Here is a 16,975-nt window from a genome sequence, read left to right as displayed (position 1 = left end):
CGATTACTTACATTGAAAGCACATTTGAAGATCTTTCAATAGTCAGTATGAACAGGAGGAATGATTGCAGTGAGGAAATTCTCTTTCACTGTTCATATGGACACCTGACTGTTGTTTAAAGACAGACAAAAAAAGACAAAATTGTGGACCTGTCCTTTAACATTATTGTCAATAATTCAACCCAGTGTTTTCTCTTTTGGTGATGACAAACCAGCTGCTTACAATGCTTATATGGGTTTGGGGATAGTGATTAGATAAGTTTAGATACTAGAAACCTCAAGACATTTTACAGTGTGGACTCCTTAAAACAACCTTTGAAGCCAAAACCCAGGAGAGGCAGTGGAGTTACACATCAAAGTCAAATCTACCAAATAGTAAAATAATTTAATTCAGAATCTGTCATTTTATACAGGTGTATTATTACTTTACATGTCTTACATGAAACCAAATAACTCAAGCTCTCATGACATATGGGCACATCATTCCAAAAATAAAAACGCTTAAAAAGCATATGATCACCTCGATAAATCACCATTTTTCACTGTATGCAACCAGGGAAAAACCAGGGAAAAAAGGATTAGATTTAGTCTGGCAAAACACCCAAACTCCTCAAAATTAGCTTGCTGATGGTGTGAGGACAAACCTAAGACAGGATCCCCAAATTACATATCAAAATTCTCATTCGTTTAAAAATGATGTTAGACAGGCAACACACACTCAATAAAACATTTTAGACAAGCTTATTCACTCACAATGAATATTCAAAACTTTACAAGACATAAAGGTATTTAGTGACAATGCATCACCAAGCTGTTGTAATGTCTTCACATATGCAATCTCCCTTAGTTCACTCAAGATGTCCGTTTGGAAAATTATGCAATATTATGGCAGGATACATGCAGGGTTGTGATCTGTTGAACTTCCCATAACTGCTGTCACAGCATAGTTTTAGCAAAACTGCAGTTTAATCACTTATTCAACAAATATAGTGTACATTCATTCTGAATTATCTGCATGACTAAGGCTTTTTTTAGCCCCCTTGGGCACTTTAAAAAATATGTTTTTAAATATTATTATGGCATTCATTCAGCAATTTTTAAATTTTTAAAGCATTTTAAAGTGTTTTCCCAAATCTCAAGTGAGGGCCCAAAAAGAAACATTTCTGCTACTGAGTTTTTGTCTGAAATCTCAACTCATGGGAATCCCAGTCCAGGACATTGCAGAGGATCATCTCAAGTTGTTCCTCTATTTTCTTAAAGTACAGTAACACAAGCATTTCCATCATTTCAGTCACTCCCTACAGAAGTGTATGATGTGAGGTAACAAAAGTATCAGTATCAGTATCAGTCAACTTATTCTGCCGTGTCCATTTCACAAATATTTTTCTTATTAGAATATTTTTTGTTTTCATGGATGTCTCTAAATCCGTTGAAACTGTATTTACTGTGTGTCCTTGTTTCATAAAATCAGACATTATATTATTCTTTATTTATATTACACTGTCAATATATTATACATGTGTTTGTATGTACTTGTTTTGTCTATGCATTTGACCTAATGTATATACTTTAGCCCCATCCCTCTCTCTGTGTGTTTTCCAGGATCTCTTCATAAAGCCAGCTCTGTGTGAACTCCTGGCTCTTGTCCATTAGCTGGAACAGCCGAAGATACTCCTCTGGATATACGTGGCCCGTCAGGATGTCCTCCGGCATGTCCATCTCTGATAACAATTTACTCCCACTATCTGGTGACCAGAGACTAGAAAAAAAAAAAAAAACACAAATGAGGGAGAGTAAGAAAGGGAGGAAGAAAAAGGAAAAGATGAAAAGAAATGCAGAAGATGTTTAGTTGGAACAGCCTATAATACTACTACAGTATGGATGAGCATGGCTCTACTGCAATTCATGGATACATCAGGCAACATGTGTAATCATGGGCTGCAAGTGTGTGCCTGCACAGCCTCTCTCAACATCTGTGTGAGTGTGCATAGCTTACTTAAGCCTGTCGATGAGCTTGACCTTCCTCTTTGCCAGACACTGTTTGACCATCATCAGCAGAGTGGAGGCATTGGAGGTTGTGAGGCCTGCAGAGAACAGATCAGCCCGTGGACGCATACGCACCAGGCACAGGTGGTCATTGGGAAGCTGAGTTGAGAGGTTGATGGGGGAAAAAAGGCAGAGAATGGGGGTAAATGTCATACTGTATTAAATGCACTACACCAATCAAGTTTACAATGCTAACACTGAGTCTGCTCTCGTCCTTACCGTGCCTTTAGCAGAAGGTGCACTCTGTCTTGAAGATGTCACGAACGACTCCCACGGCTCCTGCAAAGACAAAGATGAGGAGTTTGATGAATGGATGTGTCGAATCATACAGAAACGCAGCAAAAAATAAATAAATTTGGAAACCTTATCTCGTAATTATGACTTCCATATCACATAATTAAAAGAAAAAACATCTCTTAATTGTCAGAAAAGATAATTACGAGATGCCGTAACAGTTGTTTTCATTTCAGCTATATTACCAATGAAACTTTATAATACTTTATTCATGCTTTATTTTGATAGCGCTTTTCTTTCGGCTTCAAGGAAGCAGCATAAAATTAAGCACTGTGGCGTGCTTTTTTAACTTTACAGTCAACATTGAAAAGCCTCACTTGTTTTAATACTTTTGCAAAATCACCACAATGTTTTTGCCACTCTCCCTCATTATGTACCTTATGCAGTAGTTCAATATCACAGGCCATCTGCCAGAGGACACCAAAGGCTCTATAGTGCATCATTTCGCCTGGACGTGCCACCAGTTTCTGATGGAGAAATAATTGTGTTAAGTATTTTATACAAAGACCAAAGTAACACACAGAGATGATGCATTCATTTAAGCTAACAGACACTATTTTCACCCAGCAGTGACTGATTGTATTGCCATATGGATATGGCAATCTTCAGGACAGATCACCAAGCTGGTGGTTATAATTAGCTGACTGGCAGCTGTAGCAGTAATTAAGTATGGATGGGAATTAGCTCAGAGCTGCCCCAAATGGGTGCAAACAAACAAACACCAGGTTATACTCTGATCTTGACTAGTACTCCTTAATTTCTACAGACAAAGCATAATATGCTCTTGTTCTTTTACCAGGTATTCCTTCTCGCTTATGAAGAGGTTGAGCTCTATTCTTCCGTATCTGTAGACAGACAGCCGTTCAAACAAAGCGTAAACCATCTTCAGCAGGATGCTGCGCTCATTACGCTGGGGCAGGATGCCAACCACCTTCACTGGAACATCTGGAGAGACATACACATGATTACATCACCAAAACACACACATAAGAGGGATCCTATACTACACAATGCACTGTTTCCATTCAGTAAAGACCTAAGTATTTTATTGTGTAGAAACTGCACACCAAGTCATTACTCTAATGAAATGTGATTTTATTTTTTCCAAAGCACTGATTCTAAAAACATTGATCTCAATTCTTAAAACCTGTGAGTTGCTCAGCAAGTTCCACCAATCAAAAGTCTTGGTTATATATGTTTTAGGCTCTGATTTGAGCCCTGGCTAAGGGGTTAGGCTAATTCTTATAAAAAGGAGGTGGGATTTGTTTGCAGACAGAGAGGCTCAACTAAAGGAACAAAAGCCTCTTTGTGTATGAATGTATGTGAGAGAGAATTTACAACGCAACAGTCTTTTAGGTTTGCTGCACTGTTTTTGTTTGTGTGCATGTGTTTTTTTTCTTCTCACCATCAGTCCAGCTAGCTTCTGATATTCCCAGGTCAGTGAAGAGTTTGTCAGTGAACATGACAGGAGGTTTGAGGTTTCCATGGCCAATGGGGTCCAGCTTAAAGTAGTCACAGTGAACCACTTCCAGCTGACCATCAAGGCGACCTTCTAACTCCTACAAGATTAAAACATTGTTTATTCCTCTAAGTGCTACAGGATTGGTTAAGCTCAGGTTAAGGATACAAAAAGCTGTTTGATGCTTAAAAGGTCTTTGTGTTACCTGTAGTTCATGTACGAATGACCTATCACCCTCAAGAGCCACAACTCTCTGAGCTCCTGCATTAAGCAGTGTCCTAGTCAACACCCCAGGACCTAAGGAAGACAGACAAACACAGCCTGTCAATTCATTGTTTCCATTTATGACAAAAAATGGTCTTTCACTGACAAGAATAATATATCCTGTACAAACTTATAAAATACAAACACACACACTAGTTATTTTTCAGCAAAGCACCCCCATTAAAACAAACTTGTCAGTGTCTCTACCAGTTTAGATGAACATTATGCACTTGCAAAATTGCAGAAGAACAAAAATGTATACAATAAATCTACTTCTGTTTTTCACTCTCACATTGTGAAAACACATACCTGGGTTACAGTCAAAGATAACAGTTTTAGCGTCCTGTAGGTCAGGTCCCAGGTGTTCTGTTACTAGCTTGGCCAGCTCTGGGTCCACTATGAAGTGTCTAGTTTTTTTACAGGCCTGCGCACGACGTATATTCTCCTCTACTTCCCCAAGGTCCAGGAAGTCATAAAGGCACAGAGGACGACGTTGGCCCTGCAGAAAGACATATGTAAATACAGTGTGAAAACAATCAAAAGCATATTTGAAAAATGCTCACAATATATTGAGAACCAGTGACAATCTTTTACTCTATTTTATTTTTTTAAGTTTATTGCACAATTAAAAACAAAGCATGGATGAGAGGCAGCAAAAACTGTCAACTTGTGGGCTAAGCGCAGTCAGTTGGGGTAAAACAAAAAAGAAAGCTGATAATAGAGCAGGCTCAAGACATGGAGAAAAGTATGTTTGTGCTGTTTTGCTTGCTCTTTTGTCACTACAACCAACACAAACTCCTTGGAAATGGGTGAAGAGAAGGGGGAATATAGACCATATCTGAAAACAAACCACGTAAATTGCACAAAAAGATTTGCCTCTATTACTTAACTCCTTAAAAGCTCAAATTTTATCATAACTTTGCACCCTACTGATAAGTACAAAAAAAAAGTGCAGAGGCACAGACATCTGTAAATCCATAATAGGCAGGTATGTATTTCATTAGAGCTACACATACATCAAGATGCAGTGGAAAACTCTTGTCTTAAAGAGCATAGTAAAAAATAACTGTCTACCTGTACAGCCACAGCAGACAGGTTCCTGTGTGCGAGCGCTGAGGAGGGGGATGTCCTCTCTGCACGGGGTTGCTGGGAGCTTGTACCAAGTGTGGGCCGACCAGGGCCTGAGGAGAGAGAGTCCAGGCTGTAGGCCCGTCTGTGAAGGACGGGAGCACCGAGAGCACTGAGGCCAGAGGGACCCACAGGAACCAACACTGCCTTACGCATACAAGATCTACTTCTGATGGTATGACAGCAAGCAGAGCGCATCATCAGCTCAACCACTCTACACATCTGGGTGGACATGGTGGACCAATGGGTGTCTAACAAGAGACGGAGGAGGGAAGGGGAGATTGACGGACCTCTTGAAGAGGTCACTGCCTAGAGGGAATGGAGAAACAAAAAGGACAAGGAATGTTATGAGGAATAACAATTTCATGTAACAATTATCTAAGTGACATTTCCTGACTTACAAAAGTACTAACACTCTTTGTCAGAGCCAAAGTCATCACAACATACTGTATTATTGTTGATAAGTGATAATTGTTCACTTATTGTGATTTTTTTGCTGTTAGTTGCTGATGTTTAGTATACTGTGAGTGTATCACTAATAGTTAAGTGCGCCTCCTAGTGTTATAATCGAGAAAGGAGTTTGCCTTACTGCTAGTTTGGCTCCATATAGCTTTATTGATCGTTAATTTGGACCTTTGAAATATTTAGATTACAGTTGTTTGGATAGTCCTTTGAATTATGATTATGTTCTACATAAGGATTCTACCTCGTAAAACGCTACTTTGCTAAATAAAGGAGTATTATTCATGCCTGTTTGGAGAGATAAGTAAATTCAAACTATTCTTCTGTCTCTGTGGATTTGAGAGTAACCCTTCAATTTGAGACGGATGCAGAGTGGAATGTAAAGAAATAGAAACGCGTCAAAACAACAGACAAGCTAAAGTAATGTAATGTAACCAAGTGGCTCAAACTACACTATTTAATAATACTTAATAGAGTCAAAATAATTATTTCCAGAGCTGGTTTAAATGTCGTAAAGGAAAAGTAACAATACAGAAAAAAATAAACAATAGCCTTTTAATATTTACGTTAGATATGTTAGTTGTTGTAATACAAAAATATGAGACCAATCTGTTTTGCTAACACGTGGGGAGGTTAACTCATTAACATTTGTTTTTTATCAGCCTCAGTGAAGAAGTATTCACTGTCCTTCATCCTCCACGTTCACACTTTGCTCATCTGCTCGCCAAACAGCCATAAAAATAACCTGGCAGACAATCTGTTAGTATAAGACTGAGTGAGGACACTTTAATTTTAGCCGGCTGGCTAGCTGCACGCTAACGTCACTTACAGCTAAAATACATTTCATGTCGTTTCCTCGGAGAATAAATAGACATACCTTACTGCAGATTGTCCTAAATATCCAAATCTAACGACAGCAATGATTTAACCCGGATCCTGTCTGTGAGTCCGTTGGTAAAGCTGTGTGACATTGAACCCTCAGCATCCTGACCCTCCACACTAATGTTTTCACAACTCTCTCGTGGTGCTACAGGCGCAGTCTGAAAGTCGTCATTGATCTGCGACAACAGCGTACACCAATCAGAAAACTCTAGGAAGTTGTCAAGGAAACACGCTTTTTTATTTTTTTATTTTTATTATTTTTATTATTGTTTTATTATCAAACGAACGTGCTTTTTTAAATTGTTTTTTTCAAGTGATCATGTTTTTTGTTTTGTTTTTTTTTCATTGTTTTATTGTTTTATTTTTTCAAGCAAATATGCTAATGATAAAAAAGGCGTGAGCAGCAAAATATTACTAGAAAGATATACATTGCTCAAAAAATAAACACAGAACGCAGCACATTTAGTTTTTACGCGTCTGTGTGTCGGTGGGTTAAGATTATTAAACGTTCATATTAGCACTATGTTGCTACGGAAGTAGCCAAAGTGTTAAACCCGCACGCAGCCTGTCTCAACCGTCATTCAGCCTTAGCTGACGGTGTCGCATTGAACTCCTCCAGCCTGTCCACTGTCATCATGGCCTGTGTTGAAACATCCTCCAGCAGGCCCTACCACCTGGTCGTCTTCGGAGCCTCTGGCTTCACAGGACAGTTCGTGGTGGAGGAGGTGGCCCGGACTGTTTCCGAGGGTCCGAAGGGGAACCTGAAGTGGGCCGTGGCCGGCAGAAGCAAGCAGAAGCTGGACAAAGTCCTGGAGCAGGCCGCTGGAGTCCTCAGTGTGTATCAGTAGTTATGCATCAGTAGTTGTGCATATTGTAGCAGACTGTTAATAACACGCTATTTTCCTCCACCATGAATAGAGATTTTTAATAGTGTACGTTTTTGAATTAACTTGTAGCTGTTAACATTTAGGGGTATTGTAATCGGCGAGCTGCCCTTTCAATCTGTTTTAACTAAAAATACTTTGCATTTCTTTTCTTCTTGCATTACTCCGACTCCAGATTACTTATCTACTAAATCAAGCTTTCTGATTGTGGTGATTTTGACTTTGGTCCCATCTACTGAACTCCAAAGTACACATGAGTCAGCAACACAAAGTTAACCACTGAAATAATTATTATTTACTAGCCATTACTACTGTTAAATATAAAAATGTAGAAGGAGAGTAATTATAACGCACATCATGTATAGGTGACGATTAGAAAATAATTCTCAGGATCCAAACGTTGTTGTCCAGATTAAATTTTTGTGGCTTGGAGGTAGTGTGCAGGGACCACAGGGATCTAAGTTTGCGTATCTGCTCTAACCAGCAGTCAAAAGAAATAGTGATATTTTAAAAAATGATAAGGTATTTATAGAGTAAGTAAAGAGGCAAGGAGCTCTTGAGCAGCAAATGGTTAATATTACAGCTGTATCCTTTGTTGATTAATCTACTAGTTGATCAACAGAAAATTAATTAGCAGCTATTTTGACAATCGATCTGACATTTAAATCATATTTTTAAGGTAAAATGGCAAACATTCTCTGGGTGCAGCCTCACAAATGGATTAGTTTCTTTTCTCTGTTGAACTATTAATCGAAAATTATAAATAATTATGCAATGCAACCCCAGTGGATATTTCCTATCGAACTTCAAACAGTATATTTTCTGATGATCGACTTTGTTTCAACAGTAATAATTGTATTTGTTCACTCATGCAAAGTGAAGACAGAAATAGAATAATATAATTATACCTCCAGTATGTCTTAATATAATTCACCTGAATTCAATCATCATGTGGAATGTGTTAAAAATATTTACAAAATATTTCTAGTATGCCAGTAACTTTCCAGGTTGACAATTTGTATCTATGCAACACTCTAAACATGGAAAATGAAGTCCATCACAAGATTAGGACCAGAGAGCACTTGTGTTGTCATGATAGTGATGTGAGTTTCCAGAGGATTAGATGGTTATTTAGTTGTCCCCTCCCGTTTGGCTTTCTCTTCAGGGAGTGTACAACAGCTGATGGAACATACCCGCTCGCTGTTCAATCCCATTTGACAGTACACAGCCTGATGTGTCAGCTAGTCCAGTCATTCAGTAATCACTAAAAACAGCAACTTGTCTGTTTAAACAGAAATGTATCTTTTCTCCCAAAGGCCCCAAACAGCTTTAATGGCTCATTTAAAAACAGCTTACATTGTTTCTGCAGGTTTTTTGAAGATGTTATCTAAGATTAGATAAGTATCTGGATTCTTGTAGCATGTTTATACATTTTTTAGTAGCAATGTATTAATTTTCACACATGCAGACAGTACTCGCATACATTGTTTTCTTAAGAAGGAGAGCTTGACAAATTTTTTCTATTCATGGATTGAAACTGAAGACGCCATGGTAACAAGCCCGTTTGTCTAACCTTTAGGCTGCCCGGCAGACTTTATAGCTCCATGACAGTGACTCTGTTTCCTCCTCATTCTTTACACACCTGCAGATTTTACTACCTACTACTGTTTATGTATAATAAATAAGGGCCTATGAAATAATTTTTATGTTACAGGGTTAAATTATTACAGCTGCATCATCCAACAGCCATGTCTGACGCTTGTCTCAAACTGACCAATCTCATGAGGAGGAGTTTTCTCATCATGCTATAGTCAATTTGCTCCATCTTTGTGTTTTCACTGAGCAGTAGTAGTCCAGTTTAATCAATGATCATGACTTTTAATTATTTAATGTGCATATTTGAGGCTTACTGTTACTCATTGCCTTAACTATAAACTAACTGTCAGTCGGTGAAACCACTGCAGTCATCAGACTAAAAAGATGAAATAATATGGCATCGTGAATATTTTACATTACGTGTCTATAAAAGCTGATGTCTAAAAGTTGAATGGCAAACATTTGGATCAAAATATACTACAGCCCCTACTCTACTCTAACACTGCATGTGTTTGCAGGTAAGCCAGAGCTGAGGACAGAGGTGGACATCATCGTGGCAGATGTAGAGGAACCAGACTCCTTGGCAGCCATGTGCAAACAGGCAGTTATTGTTCTCAACTGTGTGGGGCCTGTAAGTAGACAGTTCCAACAGAAATGTTCGTGCCTGTATCTGTTTTTCTTTGACAAACTGAACTTGCTCAGTCTCATGACACAAACTGTATTTTCCTCAGATTGCATCAAAACATTGGCATGTTGGCATCAGTGTAGCTAAACTAGTCTGTCTCACTCTTCCTTTTTCTGTCTTTCTCTTTCTTGTTCTCTGTCACACACACACACACATACAGAGCAGCCTTCATTTACACAATGAAGGCTGCTGACTTACAGCACACAATAAGTCGTATTGTGTTAAAGTCAGAATGGAGAGTAGGTTTCCAGTAGCACTGCTTAGCGTCCTGTGCATCATTCAGGTTCTTGTTTCAAACCAAATTCTTCCACTACAGTAACCTCCACTGTTGCATTCAGCAGAACTTTTCCAGTTTGGTTAAAACCAAGGCAGCACAGAGTTGAAGCCAAAAGGAAACCAACCAAGTCTTTTTTTTTTTTTAATTTTCAGTTTCACTGTTTTTAATCTTGAAAATACAAGTCCACTCATATTTTCCTGTATGAGCATAAATATAATAAATCTGGTATTACCAGAGCAAGAAAGACCACATAGTATTATGTCAGCCACACATGTCTTGCATAATATTATATGGAACAGGAACAAGGAGTGTTAGTAAGGAAGAATGTACCTTGTACATATCGGCGGTTTGTGTGTTGTAACTCTTGACTCCTGACTTGCTGTGTACAGAAAATCAAACAGAAAGACAACTCCTAAGACTCACATAAACTGTGTGACTTCCATGTAGTATTAAATGTGTGTGTGTGTGTGTGTGTGTGTGTGTGTGTGTGTGTGTGTGTGTGTGTGTATATATATATATATATATATAACACATTACAGTACAATGAACATGTTTAACAGGATTTACCAAGAGATCTGGCTTCTACAGCTGCAGTGTGCACCATGAAACACTTTTTGCAGAGTTTCTGTGTGGAAAGCTAATATTGTGACTCTCTGCACCAAAAGAGGGGGTTATATACAGTCTATTGCAGTGACAGGGACTACAGTTCATGGAGAATTGGCCATTGACCAAATCACGAAAAAAGGGGGGATGTTTTTAAAGTGTAACATGGTATGAATTAATTAGTGTACATCTCTATGTGTATAGTACAGGTTCTATGGTGAGCCAGTGGTCAAAGCCTGTGTGGAGAATGGAGCCCACCATATTGACATCTGTGGAGAGCCTCAGGTATGCATATAGCTCTGTATTTCTGTACTGTATCCTGTATAATTGATTGTCTGTCCTCTCTGCTTCGGTGTTGACCAACACTAATTTCAACATGCATTTAAACAAAGTGGATACTTTGCTCGACATGGAGCTGCATGTTATCAGTGGACATTGCAGGGATGTTGCCATACAGATGTCCTAACATTTGGCTTTGCTGTTGTTTGTGTTCGGATTAAATGAAAGACATGCTGAGTTTCATGCTGTTGCCTGTTAGACAAAATTATCACTCACTTGGGCGCATGACAGCAGTTTTCCCTCACTGTTAGATGTCCAGTCTGTGTAATACGGCACTCTGACAGCCTAACTTGAAGATGATGGAAGTTGCCAAAGAAAGCAACCTTTATAGTTAAAGAAAGCATTTGTGTTCAGTGTGTGTGTGTGTGTGTGTGTGTGTGTGTCTAATTGTGCAACTGTACACCTGTGTGCAGTTTCTGGAGGGCATGCAGTTGAACTACAACAGCCAGGCAGCTGACAAAGGTGTGTACATCATAGGCAGCTGTGGATTCGACTCCATTCCTGCGGACATGGGAGTCCTCTACACCAGGAACCAGTTCAAGGGTACGCACATATGGACATACACACAGAAGGATTAAAAAAATAATCCCCCTCTTACGCTGACATGCAGTGGTCCATTCTCTGTTTCTGTTGCTATAAATAAATAATTTACTGTCATCTTAGCCTCTGCCAAAACATGGTGTGTGTGTTTTTCCACAGGTACACTAACTGCAGTGGAGAGCTTCCTGACCGTCAGCACAGGGGCTGAGGTACGTAACTACATTACCCATAAATCCATGCAATGGACCAGCTTGTTGTTGACATCTGAAGTGCCTGCATATGAGTCTCTTCCTCCTTGTTCACTCCCTTTTTTAAAGATTTCTGTTGTACTATGTGTTCCTCTCCTTATCTCTTTCTGCTCTTCGTCTCCCCTTGTTCTTGTTCTCATCGTTCATTTTCATTTCTGCTCTCTGTCACATTTTTTTCTATCTTTGAATTTATGTGTCTCTCTCTGTCGTTCTCTATCAGGGTGGATGTATCCACGATGGCACGTGGCAGTCAGCCGTCTATGGTTTTGCAGACGGCCAAAAGCTTCAGAGTCTTAGGAGGAAGTTTAATCACAAACCTCTCCCTACTGTTGGCACTAAGATTAAACGCAGGTACATAGGACAGAAAGGCCTTCTGGCTTCTGCAAAATAAATCATATCCTAGATGACACTTAACAGAGACAGTTTACAGCCCAAATATTAAGTTGTATGTGTTTACATTCAGAGCAACTCGTCATTCATTTGTTGGCTAATCACACATTTCTAAATAGCTTCTTGAGATTGTGGGTGGCAAGTAATCCCTGCTGTCAAATCTTTAAAATTGTATTTTACATAATTGAAAAATGAAACAAAGGCAATGACATATTTCTAGTAAGTAATCATCCAGATGTGACATTTTTTTCCTTCTTTTTTATTTTCTTTTGGATTTTTTTGTCTCACTTTTAAATCCCACAACCTCCAGTACACACAAGAGCATGTATTACAGTTTGGCCCACACATGTTTGTGTTGATAATCACTGAAATGTTTTCTTTTCATTTCTAGGGGTTCATTATTCTTCAGCAATGAGATCCAGCAGTATGCGGTGCCCTTCATGGGCTCCGATCCCTCTGTTGTCAAGAGAAGCCAGCGCTTCCTGGTGGAGGAACATCAGGCCACACCGGTCAGTCTTTTTTTTTTTTTTTTTTTTGCTTTTATTTCTTTACCCCTTGTTTCATCTTTTGCCACTCTTTATGTGTGTTTAGTTTCTGTAGCATCATGGAGACCCTAGTATGTCTGTTTCAGTTTATGTATCACAGATGAGATGAATTAGGATTTTTGTCTATTGGATAAAGCTGGTTTTGAACTTGGCTCTATTAATCAAGATTTTCTGATCTAGTGAACACCTCTCCATATGTGAATGAAAAGTGACACACACTGCTCCAATCCTTCTTTTATTTCTTGTGACTGATAATATTTCTGTCCTAGATGGTCTCCATCCTCCTCCAGTTTGTTTTTAACCATTTATGAATCATATTCATGATAGCTCTGTTAATATATTAATTTTTATGAGATGTGTAACTTTTGATGGTCTAACTTGGTTTAAGTGCTGAAAGTCTCGAGTGGAATAAACTAAATACTTAGGAGCCAAAGAGTTGTCATCATCATGGTTCATTAACACTCTTGTTTTCACATTTAGACGGTACCAACATTAACGCAGTGACTGGATTACTGTCTCTGCTATTATGATAATATGCTGCTACAATCTGTATTTGTTAACCCTACTGTAGGTTCAGTATGGCGCGTATGCAGGCATCGGAGGCATTGGAAACATTATCAAGTTGATGTTTGCTGGCATGATGTTCTGGTTCTTAGTCAAGTTCAGTTTTGGCCGCAACCTGCTCGTCAAGGTAAATGAACGTGACATGCATAGAAACAATACACATGATGCACTTCACATTTCACAAATGACTTTGACTGAATATTCTACCTGTGTAAATAATTAAGTCAGAGTACACATGCTGTATGCTAATGTGTGTCTGTTGTTCCTCAGCACCCAGAATTCTTCTCTTTTGGACTCTTCTCCAAGGCTGGACCCACTAAGAAGCAGGTAAATGTTGACAGAACAGAAAATAAAAACCTCATACATTCAATTAATGCTCACCAGCAGTTCTGTTCATTCATCTGCAACATATCATTTAGTTCAGATTGTAAAGTTAAGAAGAAGATGCTCTATTTTCTGCTATGTGTTATGTGTGTGTCTGTATGTGTATTAGATGGAGGGCTCATCCTTCCGGTTTGCCCTCTATGGAGAGGGATACACAGAGGGACAGGACCCCAGCCAGGGAAAACCTGATGGCAAGATTCGCACACTGGTTCAAGGACCAGGTAACTGGAAATTTATAATCCTGCTATAATACAAGGTTTTGTCCCTAATTTTGCTTTAGGAGGATAGCGGATGTTCTAGCAGCATGAAAATATTTTATTAAGCCCTCCGTTGACAAAACGTGAAATAGCTGTACAGTCACTCGAACATGAAGTATGTTAGTAATGTTTCTCTCCTACAAAAGCTTGCTGGCTGACAAGACACTTACCCGGTCTGGCCTGTTCAACACCTTTCTTGATGTGTCTACTGGTTGTGTAATTGTGTCTCTGTTATTATTCAGAGTGTGGATATGTGGCCACGCCCATCGCCATGGTACAGGCTGCTCTAACAATCCTCAACGAATCCTCAGCCTTGCCCAAGAAGTAAGTTATCAACCCAGATTAAATCAACCCATTTTTCTTGTTTGGAGTGTTTTCATGTGAGTTGAGTTTTCTGAGAATGAGGCTTTCTAATGCATCTTAACCAGCCAATTAAATCAAGCACTTACCCATATATTTTTATAAAGTTCCTGTGATGTTGGTACGAAGTTTATTTTGGTTTTAATTAAATTCTTACTTGCATCCATCTTTTTCCAGGGGAGGAGTGTACACTCCAGGAGCTGCCTTTGCAGAAACCACACTGATTGAACGCCTCAACAAGCACGGCATCCAGTTCTCCGTCATCTAAAGTTTGTGCCCTCTCTGATGCCGTACTCCAGGTTTTTCTCAGCACTTACGTAGTATATGCAGAATAACAACTGGAAAGTTTCCAACTTTAGAAGAGCGCTATTTCATCATCAGAGCCTTCACTAGGGATGGAAGACACTTTCAGATTAAATTCTAACACAATTCTTAACGATACTTTCCGCATTTATCCTTTTTCGATTAGTCGGAAACTTGCCAGTCTCCCTTTGGCTTGAATGTAACATTACTATTAACTCTCTGCTTGCAAGACAAATAGCACAACTGCGGCAGCTTTTCCAAGCCAAGGACGGTGGAGAGATGGTTGCGCGGATAAGAGTTTAGCACAGTCCATCGCTAAAATGATTATTTCTAATGGAAAAAAGGATTTATTCCAGGATTTATTCCAGGATTTGGTTTAGATCATGTCTCTAAACCCAAACAAAAAATTAAAATGTAATTTATATTTGTACTTCACTCGATTGAAAAAGGTTCATTACCAGTCCTCCTTTTGCCAATGTAGGCTTCAGTTGATAAAAGAGAAAACATGAAGCTGTTCCTGTTATCAGAGCAAATTGGTTAGTGACAGACAAATTATAGTGTGATCAAATGAACAAATTATCTAATGATTCAAACAGGATAAAAATTGGCCTTCCGTAGTTGCCACACCCTCATGATGCAGTCTGTCTGTGGTTTAGTCACACAGGAATGGATTGACATGAGTTAAAAAATCTCAATCTTTAGTAGTTCTGTCTCTGTAATATACAGTAGCTTCATATGCACAAGCACATTGCTCCCTAAGTAGCACTAGCAAGGTAGTTGTGCTTGTGGTGTTTTGGTTCAGTGGAGTGAAACCGTCAGTAGAGAATAGGAGCCTGCTGTGTGTGCACGTACATGCTTGCCTCTCCTGGCCTCGCCTGCTAGTCGAAGTCCTGATCGCTTGGTTTTTGACAGTTAATGGTTGGACTATCACTAGGTCGTCCTACTTTCTTGGATGTTTATTTTTTGTAGCAACAACTCACTTATCCAGATGTTTGCTTTTGAGCCTTGTCAGAAAATGCATCCAGTCGTCTGTACACAAAACAGCACGAGTTACCATGAAACTGAATGCATCGTCTCTGCTGTTTAGTTAACATGTGTGCGTGAAAAGTTCGTTTTTTGTTTTTTATTTTTATCCGAAGGTCTTGTCGCTCTTACGGACTGGAATTGTTCTACGATGTGATGTTATCTCAGTCCAGACTTGTTTTTGACTTGTGTTTGAGTTTGTGGGTGTTAGTGCACGTGACAGGCTATGTTTTGGAGTTTTGTCTGTGGTTTGGTTTGCTTTGCTTTGTGTTGGCCTCCTGAATAAAGCCAAATCTGCTAACAGCCATAAGTCTTATGTCTTTCCTATAACACAGACCACACAAACCTTTATGGACACCTGTGAAAATGTAATTTCCAGATCAGTTTCAAGCATATCAGTAATGCCCATGATGCATTTCCTGTCGAGTAGAAGGGTTATCAAGTGGTTTACATTCATTAAAGCGTATCATGAAAGTTAATAATTTATTATATGTATTGTTATATTTATTATATACATCCCTCTCAAATATTAAGAGATTGTCCTAAAAGATCACAAGTTTAGTTTGTGATCTACTAGACAAATGGTAGTCGTGATCTTACTTAAAATATTATTTTGATTTGATTCATTGACTCAAGACCATGATTAAATGGCATGGATCACTTCAATCCCAGGTTCAAGCCCCTGAAGTACAAGGTGGCTCACTGTGCTCTGGCCTGGTGGCCTTTTGTTTGACTGTTTTGTTTTTGTGGACATTCCCACCTGAAGCTAATTATGGATTGGTCATGTTTATTCCCACATTGTGCATACTTTTGTACTGCTATTTCTCACTTCTGTGTTCTCTGAAGCAGCCTGGTCCAGGAGAGAGGGAGGAGAGGAGAAGAGGTAACAGCCTAACATCATTTGGAACTGATGGCTCAATGTTTGAAAAAGCAAATTAAGTTTTCAGGTACTGTTTTGAATATCATTACAAGTCTGGGAATAATCTGTGGGCTAGTCCAATCTTTATTACCTGCACAGGGCTGGGACGCTAACCTGTGTCAGAGAGCACTCACCTGAAGGTTAGATGGGCAGAAATAACTTAAAATGCTCTTATGGCAGATGTACAGTATAACAATAATTCCCCTCACCACAATCCGCTACGACTGACTTTGTATTTGTTGGTGGAAAAAACTAATTGGGGCTAAATGCAGTTGAACACTAGCCTCAGTCTATGTAACAGGAGTTGTTGATAATTTGCCTTGTAATGAGTGGTAAAATGATTTGTTTGCGATAACCGTTTTTTATAAGTTGTGTATGTAACAGAATATTGAGATGTTTGGATGGTATTTGTTGTCATATTTCCACAAATCTATCTTCTGTATCTCCAATCCAGGTAATAATGATGACAATGATATTCTATCCTTTGACTGTGCCATTGATAGAGTTGACATAAGTGTGAAAGT

The 16,975-nt window shown here is 39.0% G+C and overlaps 2 protein-coding genes across 2 annotated transcripts; one reads left to right on the top strand and one right to left on the bottom strand.

Moving 5' to 3' along the window:
* Window positions 1-365: 365 nt before the first annotated feature.
* On the bottom strand, window positions 366-6,698 carry tfb2m (transcription factor B2, mitochondrial). The gene is made up of 10 exons (XM_067592370.1): window positions 6,530-6,698; window positions 5,137-5,499; window positions 4,372-4,561; window positions 4,004-4,095; window positions 3,745-3,898; window positions 3,136-3,284; window positions 2,717-2,806; window positions 2,265-2,324; window positions 1,996-2,144; window positions 366-1,758 (listed from the first exon to the last, which is right to left on the bottom strand). The coding sequence occupies exons 2-10, from the start codon at window positions 5,422-5,424 to the stop codon at window positions 1,569-1,571; spliced, it is 1,362 nt and encodes a 453-aa protein (XP_067448471.1). The 5' UTR covers window positions 5,425-5,499; window positions 6,530-6,698; the 3' UTR covers window positions 366-1,568.
* A 225-nt stretch (window positions 6,699-6,923) lies between these two features.
* Window positions 6,924-15,842, top strand: LOC137184581 (saccharopine dehydrogenase-like oxidoreductase). Its single transcript, XM_067592384.1, has 12 exons — window positions 6,924-7,368; window positions 9,533-9,645; window positions 10,784-10,864; window positions 11,332-11,461; window positions 11,618-11,667; window positions 11,927-12,057; window positions 12,488-12,605; window positions 13,213-13,332; window positions 13,476-13,532; window positions 13,699-13,810; window positions 14,089-14,170; window positions 14,384-15,842. The coding sequence occupies exons 1-12, from the start codon at window positions 7,170-7,172 to the stop codon at window positions 14,472-14,474; spliced, it is 1,284 nt and encodes a 427-aa protein (XP_067448485.1). The 5' UTR covers window positions 6,924-7,169; the 3' UTR covers window positions 14,475-15,842.
* Window positions 15,843-16,975: the final 1,133 nt, after the last annotated feature.

This window comes from Thunnus thynnus, chromosome 1, assembly GCF_963924715.1.
Source record: "Thunnus thynnus chromosome 1, fThuThy2.1, whole genome shotgun sequence".
NCBI lineage: Eukaryota > Metazoa > Chordata > Actinopteri > Scombriformes > Scombridae > Thunnus > Thunnus thynnus.
Note: the sequence above shows the minus strand (reverse complement) of the source record. Positions and strands in the feature narration are given on the sequence as shown.

What these genes read in the sequence shown, in the direction of transcription:
- tfb2m (XM_067592370.1), bottom strand. Translation starts at nt 5,424, where the DNA reads ATGTCCACCCAGATGTGTAGAGTGGTTGAGCTGATGATGCGCTCTGCT. An exon ending in CATTCGTACATGAACTACAG is followed by an intron (nt 3,899 to 4,003) that starts GTAACACAAAGA and finishes TTAATCTTGTAG; the next exon opens with GAGTTAGAAGGTCGCCTTGA. An exon ending in TAAGCGAGAAGGAATACCTG is followed by an intron (nt 2,807 to 3,135) that starts GTAAAAGAACAA and finishes TTTCTCCATCAG; the next exon opens with AAACTGGTGGCACGTCCAGG.
- LOC137184581 (XM_067592384.1), top strand. Translation starts at nt 7,170, where the DNA reads ATGGCCTGTGTTGAAACATCCTCCAGCAGGCCCTACCACCTGGTCGTC. An exon ending in GCAGGCCGCTGGAGTCCTCA is followed by an intron (nt 7,369 to 9,532) that starts GTGTGTATCAGT and finishes ATGTGTTTGCAG; the next exon opens with GTAAGCCAGAGCTGAGGACA. An exon ending in ACATCTGTGGAGAGCCTCAG is followed by an intron (nt 10,865 to 11,331) that starts GTATGCATATAG and finishes ACCTGTGTGCAG; the next exon opens with TTTCTGGAGGGCATGCAGTT.